General features: G+C 43.4%; 1 protein-coding gene across 2 annotated transcripts in view; it reads left to right on the top strand.

Annotated features, from left to right (window-relative positions):
* The window catches only part of JAZF1 (JAZF zinc finger 1), a 275833-nt gene that overhangs the window by 219959 nt on the left and 38059 nt on the right, over positions 1–17815 (top strand). For both annotated transcript variants that reach the window (XM_049642942.1, XM_049642943.1), the window contains exon 3: positions 7850–8046. In XM_049642942.1, the coding sequence (XP_049498899.1) occupies positions 7850–8046 (197 nt within the window). The remainder of the gene's footprint in view (positions 1–7849; positions 8047–17815) is intronic.

Genomic DNA, 17815 nt, shown 5'->3' with positions numbered 1-17815 from the left:
AGGAACCTGAAATTTAGCAAGGTCAAGGTGCCAGACCCTGTCACAAGTGCTTCAGGTGTATGAACTCACTTCGTCTTCACAACGCTGTAAAATAGGCCTTGTTATTAGATGTCACTATTCACAGATGAGAGAACTTGGAGCACAGAGAGGTAACTTGCCCAGGGTCACACAGCAGGAGAGCATAGGGCAGAGATTAGAATCTCAATGGTCTTCCTCCAAAGCCCACCACCCTCTTAACTGCCACACTAATATTTTCAAAGTTGGGGGCCGTGACCCGTTTGCGGGTCGAGAAATCAGTGTTGTGGTCATGACCAGGAGATTTTGTTAAAATGAAATAGAATAGAAAAATATCAGGGTATCTTACACAGAGTAAGGGTTGTTTCATGACATTTTTGTTTCAGACGGATTACATAAAAATTCTTTGTGTGTCCAGATATGTTTTGTAGTTTTTCTAATTTCAGAAAGGTAATACAGTGCAAGTACTGCATATTACATAACACTCCCTGAAAAGTCCGAGGCAGCCCTTGTAAATCAAATAAATACATTAACATTCGCGTAGGGAGGCGTATGAATATTCACACTAAATACCATCAATAGGGTAGTAGCTTTTAAGCAGTTCAATTCAGGGTTTGTCTCCCAATTAATTTCGCTGCCAAACTTGTAAAAACAAATTTCCCAGTTTTCAGAGCTTTGCATATTTCACAATTGCCAATTGCAGGCCTAATTATACGTATGTGTACGGGCTCCCAATAGGAGATCTGTCTCGTATCGGGCTGTGGTAAAAACGTTTGGAAAACACTGCACCGTGCTATTGCTAAAATCATTGACTGTTGGAGCTGGGAAGGAACTTAGGGGTGATATATTACATATACCCATAACACCAGAACGCTTCAATTTTAACAAGTAGACAAACCCAGGGCCAGAACGGAGAGCATTGGGACTTCCGGAGGCCACCCGCTTCTTCGCCCCAGCACAAGCCTCCTGACGCACGACTCAGGCCTCTGGACCACACGCCCTCTCCAGAGTCTTATAATAACAGCCAAACCACACCACGCATCTCGTAGTTTGGATTCTTTTCAGGTTTTTCCGAGAGAGCCTCCAGTTTCGAGTGGTCATTTCCATCCCTCGGTTCTCCAGAGCCGGAGAAAGCCATGTGGTTTTTTTCCCCAGCAGGACACTTAGGCTCAGGTGTTTGGCCGTAGAGTGGGTGGCAGTGGGGTTTCTGTCCAGGTTCCAGTGAAATCTGTAAATTTCCTGAGTTTGTGGTTGAAACTGGTCTCCCTGGACTAGCAGTTTGACATTTTCCCCCTGTGGTGTTATATTCATGTTTCCACATTTAACATGTCAGACTGAATGAACATTGTGGTCGAAGGGTTTAAAAGATTTATAATGGAGTCTTGAAAATTTACTTAAGGAATATGTACTTCCCCAAGCAATAACAAATATTACTACAAATGACCATATTAAATTAAAGTAACTTAGGCATTTCTGATTTGTAGGAAAGTTAAAATTAATCTTACGGCAGTTTCGGTTTCAAAATGAAAACATGGCTCTGGCTGACCACAGATTTCCAGGCTGTTAGTCAACAGTGAATGAACTCTCAGGTGACCGTGTTTTTTCTTTGAGAAATATTCCGTTTTCTCTATGTGTAGAAAGGCAATACTTGGAGGAAAATACCCTCAAAAATCAACCATACTTGTATACGGAAACTTCAGAAGTTCTGGTAAGAAGCTGAGTGGTGAACCTATAGACTGTCATTTTATTATTACTCTTTAAACTGCGCATGTGGATTATGTGCACTCATTTGGGTATGTGTATGTGTATATTCCACAATTGGAAAAAAATGTCACAAATCCGTAAAAATGTTTACATAAGTGTATTTTAACGAGATGTATTCTTATAATTTTTGAAAGGAAAGGAAGCCTTCCTTATATATATTCTTCATCCCTTCTGTGATTGGCTCCATTAGTGAGTAGGCAAGGAGCCTAGTTCAAATGCTCTTTTCTACACTAAAAAGAAAATAAATAATTACAAGGTACTCTGATAAGTTTTTTTTTTCTTTATTTATTTTGAGAGAGAGACAGAGCACCAGCAGGGGAGGAGCAGAGAGAGGGGGAGACACAGAATCTGAAGTAGGCTCCAGGCTCCGAGCTGTCAGCACAGAGCCTGACACGGGGCTCGAACTCACGAACCATGAGATCATGACCTGAGCCGAAGTCGGATGCCCAGCCGACTGAGCCACCCAGGCGCCCCCTGATAAGTTTTTTTTTTTGAAGTTTATTTATTTATTTTGAGAGAGGGGGGGAGAGAGAGAATCCCAAGCAGGCTACGCGCTGTCAGCGCAGAGCCCAATGGGGGGCTCAAACTTACAAATCGTGAGATCATGACCTGAGGTGAAATCAAGAGTTGGATGCTTAACTGACTGAGTCACCCAGGTGCCCCTCTGACAGATTTTTAATAACTGACTTTTAGAGAGGAAAAAGTCCCTGATTGGTATATTTGCCAATTTCCATGGTGTAAATACTCCCAGTATGGACAGTTTCAAGCTACCAACATGATGTCATTGAACAGAGTTGGGAAGAGGTGTATGGGAGCACCATTATCATTAGATGGAAATTATAGCAGACAGGATATTAATGTAAATGACCCCAACGACATAGATAATAGTAAAATGGAATAAAATAATTAAGAACTGATAGGCTTTGTGTATTACCTTTTAAAAATATACTTGTTTAATTATAAGCTCATATAATTTAATTTTTAATAATGGGTATGTTTCACAGCTGGCTCACAAGAATCCCTGAACGTTTAATGATCAGCTCTCACGAGCTGATGAGCTGTATGAGCCCACAATAGCACACAACTTCTACAAGATTAGAACAGTTCCCATTGCAAAGCAGAAAGAATTCAAGGAGGTGGACACGGCCAGCTTCCCCACATCACAGCTTGGTGAAGTTACAAATCGGGGGCCCCCAGGAGCCAAGGAGCCCCACACAGCAGAACGTGGCTGACATGGAGGGGTGAAGCCTTCTATTCTCCCAGCCTCCTCACTTCCAACATGGAACCCCCCAGAGGGATTCCCTCTGCATTGCCCCAAGCCCCAAGCTCTGGTTCCATAAGCCTTTGCAACTTTGAAGACTGAGGCTCTGAAGCAAAAACCAGAAAGCTCAGGGTTCTTTGATATGCCCATAGCAGCCTGGCAGAGTAGGAGCATTTGATTCAGCGCTGAGGCTGAATTTCTCTGCTGCCAGCTCTCTGCCCCTCGCCAGCAAAGTGACCTTAAACAGGCCGCGACACCTCCGTTCCCAGTTAATGTGAAAAATGAGGGGACTAGACTAGGCGATCTGTCTTTTTAGGTTTCTTCCAGCTCGAAGACCCCCATGTTGGCAGCTATTACTGAAGGCTTCAGAAAAGGTGAAAAACCCAGCACGTCAAAACCCATTGAGAAAAACTCACCAGACCACAGGGTGGTATGACTTCCCAAGTTGGAATTCCCTGTCAGCAATGGGAATACAGGGGGACATTTCTAAGACGGACCACAGAAAGGTCTGGGCTGTGATCCTTCAAGGACACTTGTCAGAGTGCAGCTGCCTTCAAAGGTGGGGAGTGGATTTGTCTGGCTTTCTGGTCAAAGCCAATGAGTCTTTAGTCCCTGACTGTATTCACAGCCTTCCTCTGCCGTATCAGGTTCTTTATGAACTCGTCTCCCTGAGTGATTCCTTGCCGTTGGGAATCTGCCCATCTTTTGACAAGCGGCCATCTTGGTGGAACATTGCTTTAACACTTTAGGGTTTCATAGGTCTCAAAAAATAGGTGATGTCGTGGTTGATAAGAGAGAGGAGCAGTGCAATATTGCCAGTGAGAAACTGGTGAGTCGTAACCAATGCTCCCAAGGCGTTTGTACACCCGTGTGCACGTGTGTGTCGTCACCGGGAATAACCCTGCAGCTGTGTATCTTAATATGGCAGGGTTGCCAGGATTTATGAGTATAGCTGCAAGCAAGTTCACAACCACCAATCCAAGGAGGGAGGGAGAAGAAGGTTGGCAGAAGTGCTTTATGGGTTTCATGTTTAATGCTTTTAACATGATGTCTCGTTCTCACTTCTAGAAAGCACTTAGCAGGTATAAGCCGAAAATAGATTGCTGTCCATAGCTGACCAAACTCACGTGGGGGTGAAGGTGGGGGGTATGTGTGTGCACCTTGTTGTGGTTTTTTATGGTTGTTGTTTCATACCTGAGCTGTAGGAGAATATTGTACAATAAAAAGCATGAGCTATTGATACTATTTAACTGGGGTGAGAGAAGACACAGAGAAGCCCGTCGCCTCTCTCCCTCCTCTCTCCCTCCCTCTTTTGACAAGAGTTTCCATCTAACTCCGTATGTGCACTCCCTGGGCTGATTCCCTATCAGCCCAGCCACAGCCCGTTCTATACGTCAGGCACAAACACAAAAAGCTCAGACCTACGAACGTGCAACGCATCCGCAAGAAACTTGGGAGTTAGGTAAGATAGACCGAATATTAGCTGAAACCGTATCACAGGGTTGTATATAATGACAGTAGCTTCTGTGTTTTGAGCCACTTCCTGTATGACAGGCACTCCTAAAGTCAGCGCTATCCTGTCCGCTAGTGGGTGATTTTCTCCCATGATGAACGTTCAGACTCTCAAGACGACCGGAAGCCAGAGTGGGCACTGAGTCTCTTCAGAGGAACAGCAGGCAGAGCCACAGCTTGCCAGCAGGACAGCATCGGGCCTTCTGTGGAGTCCTCGCTGGCACACAGTGATCTGTACAGAGGCAGGGAGTCAGGATGCCCCGCGGGCAAGGGTGGGGGCTGCCCTGGCGGAAGAGGAACCAAGAGTCCCATAACCCTCCACGGGCATACTCCTCAGTTCCCCGCCGGAATGGTCTAGATACAAGATCACCGCATGCAGGAAGCCCGAGCTGTGGCTTCCTGTCACGAATGAATAAATGGTTTCTCACTCCTCCCAGTCGAGAAGCGATTTACCAGTCGGGAGTCAGTGTGATCACAGGGAGTGCTTGCCTACTAGCATAGTTGGCCTACCATCTGAGCTAACCAAAGATCAAAGTCTCCTGCAGAAAAGGAAGAGATGTGTCTTAACCCTCTGCCGATGGTCCTTAGTCCCATTTTACGCAGAATAAAGCTGAGGTTTAGAGAGGTTTATCAACCTCGCCTCAAGTCACATAGAAAGTAACACATGCAGGGGCGCCTGGGTGGCTCAGTCGGTGAAGCGGCCGACTTCGGCTCAGGTCATGATCTCACGGTTCGTGAGTTCGAGCCCCGCGTCGGGCTCTGTGCTGACAGCTCAGAGCCTGGAGCCTGCTTCGGATTCTGTGTCTCCCTCTCTCTCTGCCCCTCCCCTGTTCATGCTCTGTCTCTGTCTCAAAAATAAATAAAACCTTAAAAAAAAAAAAATTAAAAAAAAAAAAAGAAAGTAACACATGCAGCCTGGCTCCAAGTCCCACACTCTTAACTAAGGTGCAAGATGTACATTTTACCTTCTACTCCATAGAGTCTGTCCATAGAGTCTACTTCAAAAAGTCTCTTTTCTTTTTACCATTTAAAAAACTGACCTGAAATCCCTACCTGGAGAACAATTGGTCTTTCTAGAGGAAGCAGTATGTTCGTCCCGTGGTTGTGCCCGCTCCCGGGCATACTGTGAACCCCCATTCGAGAAGCTTGGTGCTGTGCCAGTTAGTAATTCTACTTAGAATAATAGAGGAAAGCACTTGTTCTTTTTCCTTATTTTGAGTAGTTGCCATATTTTGAGAGTCCATATTTTGACTAGAGGTTTCTAAGGAGGGGGAAAAAAAGCAGTTTTAAGAACAATAGAGCCAACTTTGGCATCTGAAAGTAAATGAGTACTGGATACCAGGCACAAACAATTCTGTTTTGCATTGTCCTTCATTTCTTTTTAAATCATTGCCATCTTGTAGCACAAAACCAAAGAGCTCAAGGCAAAGCATTTAGCTTTATTACCGTTCAGATCGTCATAAATATCTGGTTTATTATATATCTTTATTGTATTGCAGAGGCCATTCAAGAAATGAGCCATGCATGTTCCAAGTACAAAAGTAGACATTGTAAGACGTTGTAACAATACTGTAATATTGTTTCATTGAGTGTTTAAAGCTTTTTAACCAGGCATGGGGACTATCTGTTGACTTCCAAAACTCCCTAGTGTAATGAAGGCAGATACTAAGAAATTTTGTAGACAGAATGTGAAATGTGTTGGGTAATTAACACTGTGTTTAAGTGCAATGGAATTAATTAATGATGAATTGTATTAAAATGGAACGTAATGATGGGGGTGGGGTACAGGGAGGACTTGAGAGGCATGGTTAGGTCCTCTTGGCCAAGGCAGTGGGCATAGGTGCCTATTTTCTTGCCTAAAAGCTTTCATGTGTTCTATGCACTAGGCTTTCTGCCACAATTTTATTTTATTTTATTTTATTTTATTTTATTTTATTTTATTTTATTTTATTTTATTATTTTTTTAATTTTTTAACGTTTATTTATTTTTGAGACAGAGAGAGACACAGAGCATGAACGAGGGAGGGTCAGAAAGAGGGAGACACAGAATCTGAAACAGGCTCCAGGCTCCGAGCTGTCAGCACAGAGCCCGACGCGGGGCTCGAACTCACAGTCTGCGAGATCATGACCTGAGCTGAAGTCGGCCACTTAACCGACTGAGCCACCCAGGCGCCCCTCTGCCACAATTTTAAAAAATGAAGTTGACAAAGCCCCACCTGCGGGTAATACAAAAAAAAGTTTGCTGGCACCTGGCTGGCTCAGTCAGTAGAGTATGCAACTCTTAATCTCAGGGTCATGAGTTCAAGACCCACATTGGGCATGGAGCCTATACTTAAAAAAAAATGTATAATCCAAAAAATAGTTCGCTCTTTAAGCGACAGATACCATTTCGTAGATTGTTTTGAATCTCGTATTACATGAACTTATGAAATGTTATACAGTGAGAAAAGAACGAAGTTTGAATATTACTAACGTAAGAGAAGGGTTGAAGGGATAACTTTGACGTTTCCAAAGTGAAATGATCAGGAAAAGTCACCTTTCCCTTTATGAGTAATAAAATCACAATATAAACAGGTCTTCAGCTGTGATCTTCCTCCTTGTGCTGCTCTCTTCCCTTCTTCGTGAATCTGCTTGGGCAGATTTACTCACTCTGTAAATGTTGACTGAGATTGACTTGGTGGTGTGCTGGCAGCGATTTGTGGGGACGGGTGTCCTTTCCTTTCAGCTAACGGTTAGGGAGACAAGACCTTCAGTCTGCCAAGACAATTTTCAAACCCCAAATAACAGTATGAGGAACTGGAGTAAGACCAAAAAAAAAAAAAAGAATCCATTTTCAGGGGGTCATAGATGGTAGGTAGCAGTGAAGTGCTATGAACAGTAAATTCTACCAATCTACAGATGAAGGAAGCCCTTTCCCCCTGGGAAGGTTGGGGAACTGTGAGAATGGGTGGGCTTTCTATGAGTTGAAAGACAAGAGAGGACCTTCCAAGAGAGAGGAAGTCTTGTCACCAAAGGCACTGCCCTGAGTACAGACATAGTCTGTGTGTACACGTTTCCCACCAGGAGGGTTTGCCTCAGGAAGAAACGGGCCCCCCACCCCATGAGGAACCTGAAGACGCTGAGCTAGAGATCATTCCATCGTGTAGGAGAAGGGAATCTGTCGTGAGTCTCTGAGATTCGAGACCTATGAACGGGCCCCTTTCCCAGGGCGGGGCATCTGTCCAACTCTGGGTAACCGTCCTCATTCCTCACGCTCCATAAATGGTCCTGGCTGCTCACCCTCCGTTGTTGCTTCAGATTCATGACAGATGCTGCCCGCCGAGAGCAGGAGTCCCTGAAGAAGAAGATTCAGCCGAAGCTCTCGCTGACCTTGTCCAGCTCGGTGTCTCGAGGGAATGTGTCCACTCCACCACGCCACAGCAGTGGAAGCCTTACCCCTCCTGTGACCCCGCCCATCACCCCCTCCTCTTCGTTCCGCAGCAGCACCCCAACGGGTGAGTGGCTTGGCCCTGCCATCTTGGGGGCGGGGGAGGAGTTACTGGGGAAGAGCGTGTGAGGTCTGATATGCTGGGGGGCAGGAGGGGGCCGGGGACAGATGATGATTCAGAGCCACTCCCATCTTTGACCCTTTACTGGTCTCTGTAGAGTTTGTTGATTAAGTCTTCCGTTTATCGCTGAAGAAATATTTATGAATTACTGGGAGTATGTAGGTGATAATGGTTCTACAGATACGTTTTCAAGCCCTTACCATTTGCGACGTATGAGGTGACACAGTGTCTTGGATTTGCTTCGGTCGGGTGGAAGAGTAAATGAGACAAGATGGCCATACGTTGATTACTGTTGGCATCCGCTGATGACTACCCAGGGGTTCGTTATACGATTCTCCCTATGCTTGCTTATTTTAAACATTTTCCATAATAAATGTAAAAAAACAAAACCAATCAGAGTGCCTTCTACGTGCCAGACACTGAGCTATAAGTAGCGAGCCAAAGGAGACCTCATCCGCGTCCTGAAGGCAGTTGGGCCCTAGTGGGAGATGTGGGCGTTGTAGGCGGTGAGGAAGCACACTCTTGTCTTCCCCTCCCAAATGTAGAAGCAACTGGAAAAGTAGAACAGGCGCCCAAGGAGAGATCAAAATCCACTTTATTAGTGAATAAAGCTAAATCGCAGGATGGAATTTGGACCCGTAACCACCGGGCTTCTGAGTGTGTCTTCCCTGACTTTAACTTCTTTCCCAGACTGCCCTTCTGCCTGGAGGCGGGGCAGACCAGAGGGCGTCCTGGGATCGCCCTGCGATATATTTCCCTCCTCCTTATCCACAGTGGGAGTTTAGGCAGGCATTAAATAAATGGAACATTGTAACCGTGACAAGTGCTGTATAGAACTCAGTGATAGGAGGGCACCCAGACAGAAATGGAGAAAACGCTTTCCCTGAAAGATAAATAGGACTCAAGTGGAACGTCCAGCCAGGGAACAACCTTTTACAGAAGTTCTATGAGGAGGAGCCTGGCAGGTCCCAGGTACTGAAATAGGCCCGCTGATCAGTGTGGGATGAGGCCGGGGCTTTGGACAGGAGCCAGGGCACCATGGGTTGATCCTAAGAGCAAAGAGAAGCCACCTAGAATCACACCGTCATCTCTGTAGCATCACCCCCTTGACTGTGGGTAAAAATGTGTATTTTCTCTCACAGTTTGTGGATTTCTCTTTCGGCCATCTCCCAGCAAGGGAGGGGACTACAGTACTATTTCTCAAAGTGTGTTTCGGAATATTGACTTTCACGAAATAGTAGTGGGAAGAAAGGCATTTCCTAACAAGATGGGGGAAGTTGATGGGTTAAACCAAAGCAGACTGATTTCTTTAATGTGGGGCTTTAATATATATTGTTCTTCTCCAACGGAAAGATTTAGTAAGTTTCCCAAACTTAGTTGACTCTGGTCATGGGACCTTCTTTGTAAGGGCAGTTTTGGGGCGCTCATGGCTAACAGATACCCTGTGTCCTGTCAGGATTAAGCATTTCGAAGTTAGGGCATTTGAGGTGGACCCATCAGAGTTCCTACCCGTACGTCTCCCTTTACAGATCACTAATAATACCCATTATATAGGTATGTGTGTGTTAAACGTGAGAGCGTACGTATACACCCAGCATCCAATAAATGTTCATCTCTGTGGTCTGGAGTTTTCAACTCGTTGCTTCAGGAACAGAGTCAGGGTCACTCATATGTGTTGGGTACTTGCCCATTTCTTTAATAAGCCACCCTATTTCCGTTCTTTAGATAAGCCACCATATTTTATTCTGTGAAGATTTACTTGCCAGGATCTTTGTGCAAATCTAAGAAATGCTATGAGAGCGTAGTGTAATTCTGCGATCCTCTTTTTTGGGTGTTTCTATGAATATTTATTCATTTATAATATGAATTATGGGGGCAGTTTTATACCGGAGAGTGTTTTATACCTGACTTCATGTGGACTGATTCGTGGCCAACAGCAGATAACCATGACTGCCCCAATTAGTAACCAGTGCCGTAGGACCCCATGAAAATAGGCAGTTTAAAAGTGAGAGTTTATTATTGTTCATGTAAGAATGTTTGGAAGAAATGGAATCATTTCCTTTCCTTCAGACATAAAGAAATCTTTCTGACAGCTTGCCTATTTTAACAATTTCCCACTGAGAGAATTAATTTATGTCGTGGTAAAGATGTGTCATGTTCAGTCTGTCACAATCACTGGTAACTTATTTGCTGCTTGAAGAACATTCCGTGTAAACATCAAAAATTAGGGGAAATGGTTGCTTAAACCCCTACCCTGTACAGTTTTGAATGTGTACATTTTTCAACGTTTGAAATGTTATTTTACCTGTAGTTAGATCAGCTTATTTTGCCTGACTAATGTGGTTTCGTTCACTTTCATGGCCAAGTTATAAATAATATTCCAAGTTTCTGCCTCCTAAATTCACTCTTCCAAGTTCTGTATACATTCAAGGTGTATTCCAGGTCCAGGAGTAATAATCCCCTTGTAGAAAATCTCATTTATAAAATATTCTTTTAAATATACCGTCTTGACTGAATTAGAGCTGAGCTTCATCCTACAGTTTCAAGTATTTCTCCGGTGCTCTTGGACCTAATATTTATTTTGCAATTTCTAAATCCTAGGAAAATTTTCTTTCCTCATCTTTTTCATTTTCTCTCTGTTTTGTTTTCTTTAAATATAGATGCATATTATGAAAAAGAAAGTATTCAGTTAAGGAAAGGTTAGAATGGTTTAAATCACGGGTGTAGCAAACCTTTTCTGTAAAGGACCAGATAGTAAATATTTCCTGCTTTGTAGGTCACAGGGTCTCTGTTTCAGTTACTCAGTTCTGCCATTGAGCTAGAGAACTCCATAAATGAATGGACATGGTGTGTTCCTTTAAAACTGAAAGTTTCTGTAAAACCTTCTTTATTAAAAAAACAGATTTGGCCCACGGGTCATAGTTTGCCAATCCCTGGTTTAAATCATAAAGATATATAATTTAAAGATCAACTTAATTAAATTCCCTGCAAATAAAGTGTCAACAGAATTCATCCTGTCATAGAAGAACATCTAGAGTATGATCACTAAGGGGGAAAGACAACTAACATTTATAGAGTGTTGACTGTATTATATGCTTACTATATACTTTATGCATGAAGTTGTTTTTTTACTGTTTATTTCTGAGAGAGACAGAGCACGAGTGGGGGAGGGGCAGAGAGAGAGGGAGCCATCAGCACAGAGCCCGACTCGGGCTTGAACCCACGAACAGTGAAATCATGACCTGAGCCGAAGTCAGATGCTTAACCGACTGAGACACTCAGGCAGCCCTATGAATGAGGTTTTTAATCCTAACACCGCCTCTATTGAGACAACATTATCATTCCCATATACAGATTAAACACATAGAGGCATGATAAGGTTAACTTCGCAAAGCCCCATGTCCGCCTATTCAAAAAAAAGGTGGTCTTTCCAGTGTACTAGCACTTTCCATATTAAGACCTTTTAGAGAACTCTTATTAGACCTTCAGCCATCTAGCTGCCCCAGTTACCAGCTTGACAGCTCCAAAACCAAAATGTAACAGAGTGTTAAGATAACTGTAATTACGGCTCACCTTCATCCACAGAACTTCCACTGTGCCATTCAAACAACATGTCACAACTGGAGAACTGGCCAGTTTAGTTTAGCCAGGGTTTTCTTGAAGGATGAGTTGGAGCTGATTCCAGAGAGCCAATTGTTCCATGTTCAGGGGGCAAACCAGTTGGTAGAAGGATGATCTTGAAATTGGCCATGGTGGGAGTATTTACACCGATCAAATCGGCAAATGCTACCTATCAAGACCCTCCCACCCCACCCACCACCTGTTTACGTGTTATACCAATGGTTTATCCTTTCGGTAGTTATCAGGTTAATCATACTTCGTGTCGGAGGGATCATGGTCCTAATTGTGTCCGTGAATAAACCTAAAGCAAACATCAGTCACCAATAAATAATGGCCGTTTCAAACAATGGACTGCTCGGCAGTCATTCACAGCAGTGTTGTGGGGGACTGTGTAATGACAAGGAAAGGTTTTCACATTATTGGATTACAAAACCATATGTGCATGGTCCCAATTTTATTTTTTTACTCCAAAAAAAAACTTAACTGTGGTTACCTTAATATGACAGGAAAATGGGTGGTATTTTCTTCTTTCTTTTTTTTTTTTCCTATTTACTAAGTTGAGTCCGTTTTACTTTTATAACTAAAACAACTATTCAGTGCATATAACCGGAAGATCTGGACAGAATTACTGATGGCTCCTTCCCCCCTAAAAAAGAGTTTAGTGAATTTTCTTTTCTTCAAATTAATTTAATTATCTTTTCTGGGAGAAGGAGTGAGATCATCCCATAGGAAAGGCCTGGGTTGGCTTTTGCAGATTGTATTGGTTATCAGTGTCTGTAGATTAGTTAAGACAGTAATTTCTCCCCTCCCCAGCACCCCCATATTTACCCACTGAATCTCTTTTTTTTTTTAATAAAATTGTTTGTGTTTTTTTTTTAATGTGTATTTATTTTTGAGAGAGAGACAGATCATGAGCAGGTAAGGGGCAGAGAGCGAGGGAGACACAGAATCTGAAGCAGACTCCAGGCTCTGAGCTGTCAGCACAGAACCCGACGTGGGGCTTGAACTCATAAACCGTGAGATCATGACCGATTGAGCCACCTAGGCACCCCTCCCACTGAATCTCTTAAAACAGTGATTCTCCATCAGGCTGAAATCAAAATCACTTGGAAGATTTTTATTTATTATTATTATTATTATTATTATTTTAATCTTAAATAAACTCTACACATGGGGCTCAAACTCACTACCCCAAGATCAAGGGTCCCATTATTCTACCCACTGAGCCAGCAAAGTGCCCCAACCTCAAGGATTTTTAAACCACTTTTTGCCTGGGCTCCATCCCTGAAACTCTGATTCAGTTGGTGGGTGCAGCTTGGACACTGGGCATTTTTAAAAGCTCTCCCAAACTAGATAATTCTAACCTATAGCCCAAGTTGGGAAACTACTTTTTTTTTTTTTAACTTGTTTTATTTTTTATTTTTTAAAATCTGCATCCAAATTAGTTAGCATATAGTGCAACAGTGATTTCAGGAGTAGATGCCTTAATGCCCCTCACCCATTTACCCCATCCCCCCTCCCACAACGCCTCCAGCAACCCTCTGTTTGTTCTCCATATTTAAGAGTCTCTTATGTTTTGTCCCCCTCCCTGTTTTTATATTATTTCTGTTTCCCTTCCCTTATGTTCATTTGTTTTCTCTCTTAAAGTCCTCATATGAGTGAAGTCATATGATTTTTGTCTTTCTCTGACTCATTTCACGTAGCATAATACCCGCCAGTTCCATCCACGTAGTTGCAAATGGCAAGATTTCATTCTTTGTGATTGCTGAGTAATACTCCACTGTATATACGTACCACTTCTTTATCCATTCATCCATCGATGGACATTCGGGCTCTTTCCCTACTTTGGCCATTGTCGATAGTGCTGCTATAAACATGGGGGTGCATGGGTCCCTTCGAAACAGCACACCTGTATCCCGTGGATAAATACCTAGGAGTGCAATTGCTCGGGTCGTAGGGTAGTTCTATTTTTAGTTTTTTGAGGAACCTCCATACTGTTTTCCACAGTGGCTGCACCAGCCTGCATTCCCAGGGAAACTACTTTTTAAAATGTGATCTGTCTAGTTGTCAGCCGCGTGTTTTCTCGCTTGGGTTAACATATTTCCACCTTGCCTGGAGAAAGGTTACTGTAGTCTACTTGATAGAACTCCAGAGATGGGTCCAATGGGACTGAACAGATGCTCGCTTATGTCTTAATGGAGGGAGAAGCCACAGAAAGAATTGGCTGGATTTCTGGTTATAATGGCATTGCATAGTCTCCCCTGGAAAATATTTGTATATATATTTTGGCCCACTCAGGCAAGGGGAGCCAGAATGCAAATATTAAACCAGTGAAAGGCACCCATGGAAATTAAACCCATTTTTTTTTTGTTTTCTTGTTTACGCTCCCTAAAATGACTGTGAAGTCACAGATTATGTGTATTAATGCATAATTTGAGTTTTTATGTTGTGTTATTTCACTTTATATTCCTCTGTCTCCTGCTGTATGGCCTTACAGTAGATCCTTAACATTCCTTTGTGGCTTTTGCAATAAGTTATTCAAACTATAAGATTTTTAAACTTCCAGGAGTTACTGATACACAACAGATCTTTTAAGAAAGTACTAATTTTTCTCTAAGGATGGGAATTACAACATAGACTTGTACAACTAATAAAATTTTGCTTGACATTTAGAAACTACTTAAATGGAACTGAGGTGGGGGCGCCTGGCTGTTCAGTCAGTGGAGCATGGGATTCTTGGTCTCTGGGTTGTAAGTTCGAGCCTCATGTTGGGTGTGGAGATTCCTTAAAAATAAAATCTTGAAAAAAATAAAATAAATGGCTTCGAGGTAACTCTCCCCATGCCTGCCGTTTTGGGAAGACAAAATAAACTGAAGTAGGCTTAAGAGAGACAGAAAACCTCTGAGATGACTAAGGTGAGGTCGAAACTAACATACCTCCCCCTGCCCATCCAAGGAAGAGGATGAAATAGAAAGAAAAACCTCAAAGAAAGAAATCTATTCTGCTTAATGGTGGAAAATGAGAAAAGCAACGCGAAATATTTCAGCACGACTGAGCTTCGTGGCCTATTTATGAATTCCTGAAGCCACATTAGTGGCTTTTTCTCCTGGACAGGCTCTGCCCTGAAGAGTTGAATGTCTAGACAGTGCCTAAGAAACATTCCCCCAAGTCTTCCTATTAAGAAAATGGCCTTGGGGCACCTGGGTGGCTCAGTTGGTTAAGCCTCTGACTTCAGCTCAGGTCATGATCTCACGGTTCATGAGTTCGAGCCCCACATCAGGCTCTGTGCTGACAGCTCAGTGTCTGGGGCCTGCTTCAGATTCTGTGTCTGCCTCTGTCTCTCTGCCCCTCCCCCACCCACACGCTGTCTCTCTCTCTCTCTCTCTCTCTCTCTCTCTCTCCCTCTCCCCCCCTCCAAAAAAAATGAACCTTAAAAAAAAAAAAAAAAAAGAATGGCCTTGATTTACATTTCCCTTTCATATACAAGTGCTGTCTTGTTGCTGGAGAATGACAAGATGTTGCCGTATTATCTGGCTTGCATTATGTTCAGGGTCACTAACACACCCTTTCCTGGCCCATGGCTGCTTTGCTTGTTTGTTTATATACTACTTTGGTCTAATTGTTCTCTCATCTTCTTTTCTGATTGACTTGTAAAACCTTTATCCTGCTTCCTGAGGGTCACGGCCCAATCTTACGCTAATTCTGCTTCCCTTCCCTTGTTTTGAATCTCCTCTTGCCCTTCAAAGTGTTAGCAGAGTAAGGATGGCAACAATGAAGAAGTATTTCATTTACTCTTCTAGAACTCCACAGCTCAATAAGAAACCTTCCTGAACAAAACTCTTTCTTGACTGGAAGAAAACCACCGAATCAATGGTGATCTGTAATAATAATAATAATGGGTTATATCTTTATAGCATTTTATGGTGCACAAAAGCGTTCATATTCACCATGATTAAAGGACCAATTTAAGGACAAAAGAAATTCACCCCAATTTAAGGACAAATTCCTTATAAGGAATAAAGGAATTATTCCTTAAAGGAATAAGGACAAATTCACCCCAATTTAAGGACAAAAGAAATTGAGCCTCACTTCAATGATAACTTGCCCAAGTTCAAGTGGTTCCCAAATGGCATAGCCGCTGTTTTCCGTGGCACTAGGATTGGGCATCTTTTCTTTCTTTTATTTTTTTTTCCTTTAATGTTTATTTTTGAGACAGAAAGCAAGTGGGGGAGAGAGAGAGCAGGACAGAGGATCCGAAGCGGGCTTCACGCTGTCAGAGAGCCCAAAGTGGGGCTCAAAGTCACGAACCATGAGATCATGACCTCAGCCGAAGTCAGATGCCTAACCAACTGAGCCACCCAGGCACCCCGTGGATTGGGCATCTTTTCATTTGACATAATTTACTAAGTATCTGGTTTTTTATAAGTGCTATGCCAGGTATTGTGGATACAGAAAAGCATAAGCCATAGCCCTAGTGGATTAGAACTTCCATCTTTTAGTAGAAGCCAGTTGTACACATGCAGGACGGACACATAATGAACATGACTTAATCGCAGATGCCCTAAATTCTCAGGAGTGACCAAGACAAGAGAGAAACGTGGCATCAGTCCCTCTGTGCTATTTTAGCACAGTTCTGAGCTGTGTAGTCACACCCATAAAATGTCTTAGATATTGTAAGTCAAATGTAAAGTCCGAAGGAGCTGGAATAAGGTGAGATCAGCGGGAAAGCGATTTGGGGCAGACAGTTTTATACTCCATGATCATTCTGGAATGTCAACTTAGGGAATTCGTAATCAGACTTGGGTATGTTGACAAAACACATCATAGTGTATCTGGGGTTCTCTGGGTCGCTTTTGAAACCTCAGGGAACGTGGAAGTAAAGGGGTGAGAGCCTCAGGCGTCAGGCGGATCTGAATTCAGATTTTGGTTCTGCTGCTCGAGACAGAATTGGCCTTAAACTTTCCCGCTTCTCCGTTTCCGGATCTGCACGTTGGAGGCAATGCCCACCTCACTGGGAAGATTAATGACAGAGAGACAGGGATGGAGAGAGCCACTTGTGTGAACACTCTACTTAAGCCACCGGTTTAGAAAGGACATTGGCTTTGGAAGTGCCCTCCTTGGCAGCAAGACGCTCTGCCCCGGGAAACAAGCCCAATGTGTCCAGAAACTGTTGGCTGTCTATGGTGGGGATGGCGGACGCTGGCAGGTGGGTTAGGGCTCCTCGAAGTGGCTGCATGGCATGTTCAAAACAAAGAAAACACTTTCTGCTCTTAACTGAATCCTGCCTTCTCGGGCAGACAGTATTTCGCCGGCCCCGGCCAGGACTGCCTGTGTGTGTTTATTTTTGGTCTGTGCTAACCTCAGAAAAGGCTGGTTCCAGGAATGTGCATTACAGGTGGTATTTGCTAATGACCTGCTCTGGGCGTGGACGCGTTTTCTCAAGGAAGGGGCGCAGGGGTCCTATCTGGAGACAAAAATGACCCGATATGGTATTAACACAGGAGCATTTGAGATAAACCATCTTATGACCAAAGATGGCAGGAGCAAAGAGTTAGCAGGTTTACAGATTTTTATATCTTATTTTGTTATTTTTTTTTCATTTTAATGTTTATTTTTGAGAGAGAGAGAGAGCGCAAGCAGGGGAGGGGCAGAGAGAGAGAGAGGGAGACGCAGAATCCGAAGCAGGCTCCCGGCTCCGAGCTGTCGGCACAGAGCTCAATGTGGGGCTCGAACCCACAAACCATGAGATCATGACCTGAGCCGAAGTCGGATGCTTAACCAACTAAGCCACCCAGGCACCCCTTGTTTTGTTATTTTAGTAAGTGAAGTAATAATAACCCTTTTAATTAATACAAAGCACTAAAAAAAATGGAATATTGGATGGTTCTAACAGATGCACACACTCATTATTGAGCTCTGTGCCCTTTCTTGTTGAACGATATGCCCGATATGCCCGCATAGGCCCAACCACCGTTGCAGCCAGAGGCAACGGGCATCCCTCGGCCCCACCCTCTTTGAGGTTCTTTTACATTTTCAGTGCCTTTTAAGATGTGGAAGGTCTAAACATTTCACTGATAAGATATGTCTAGGTCAT

Source organism: Panthera uncia, chromosome A2 (assembly GCF_023721935.1).
Source record: "Panthera uncia isolate 11264 chromosome A2, Puncia_PCG_1.0, whole genome shotgun sequence".
NCBI classification, from domain to species: domain Eukaryota; kingdom Metazoa; phylum Chordata; class Mammalia; order Carnivora; family Felidae; genus Panthera; species Panthera uncia.
The sequence above is the reverse complement of the archived record's forward strand: the minus strand, read 5'-3'. Positions and strand labels throughout refer to the sequence as shown.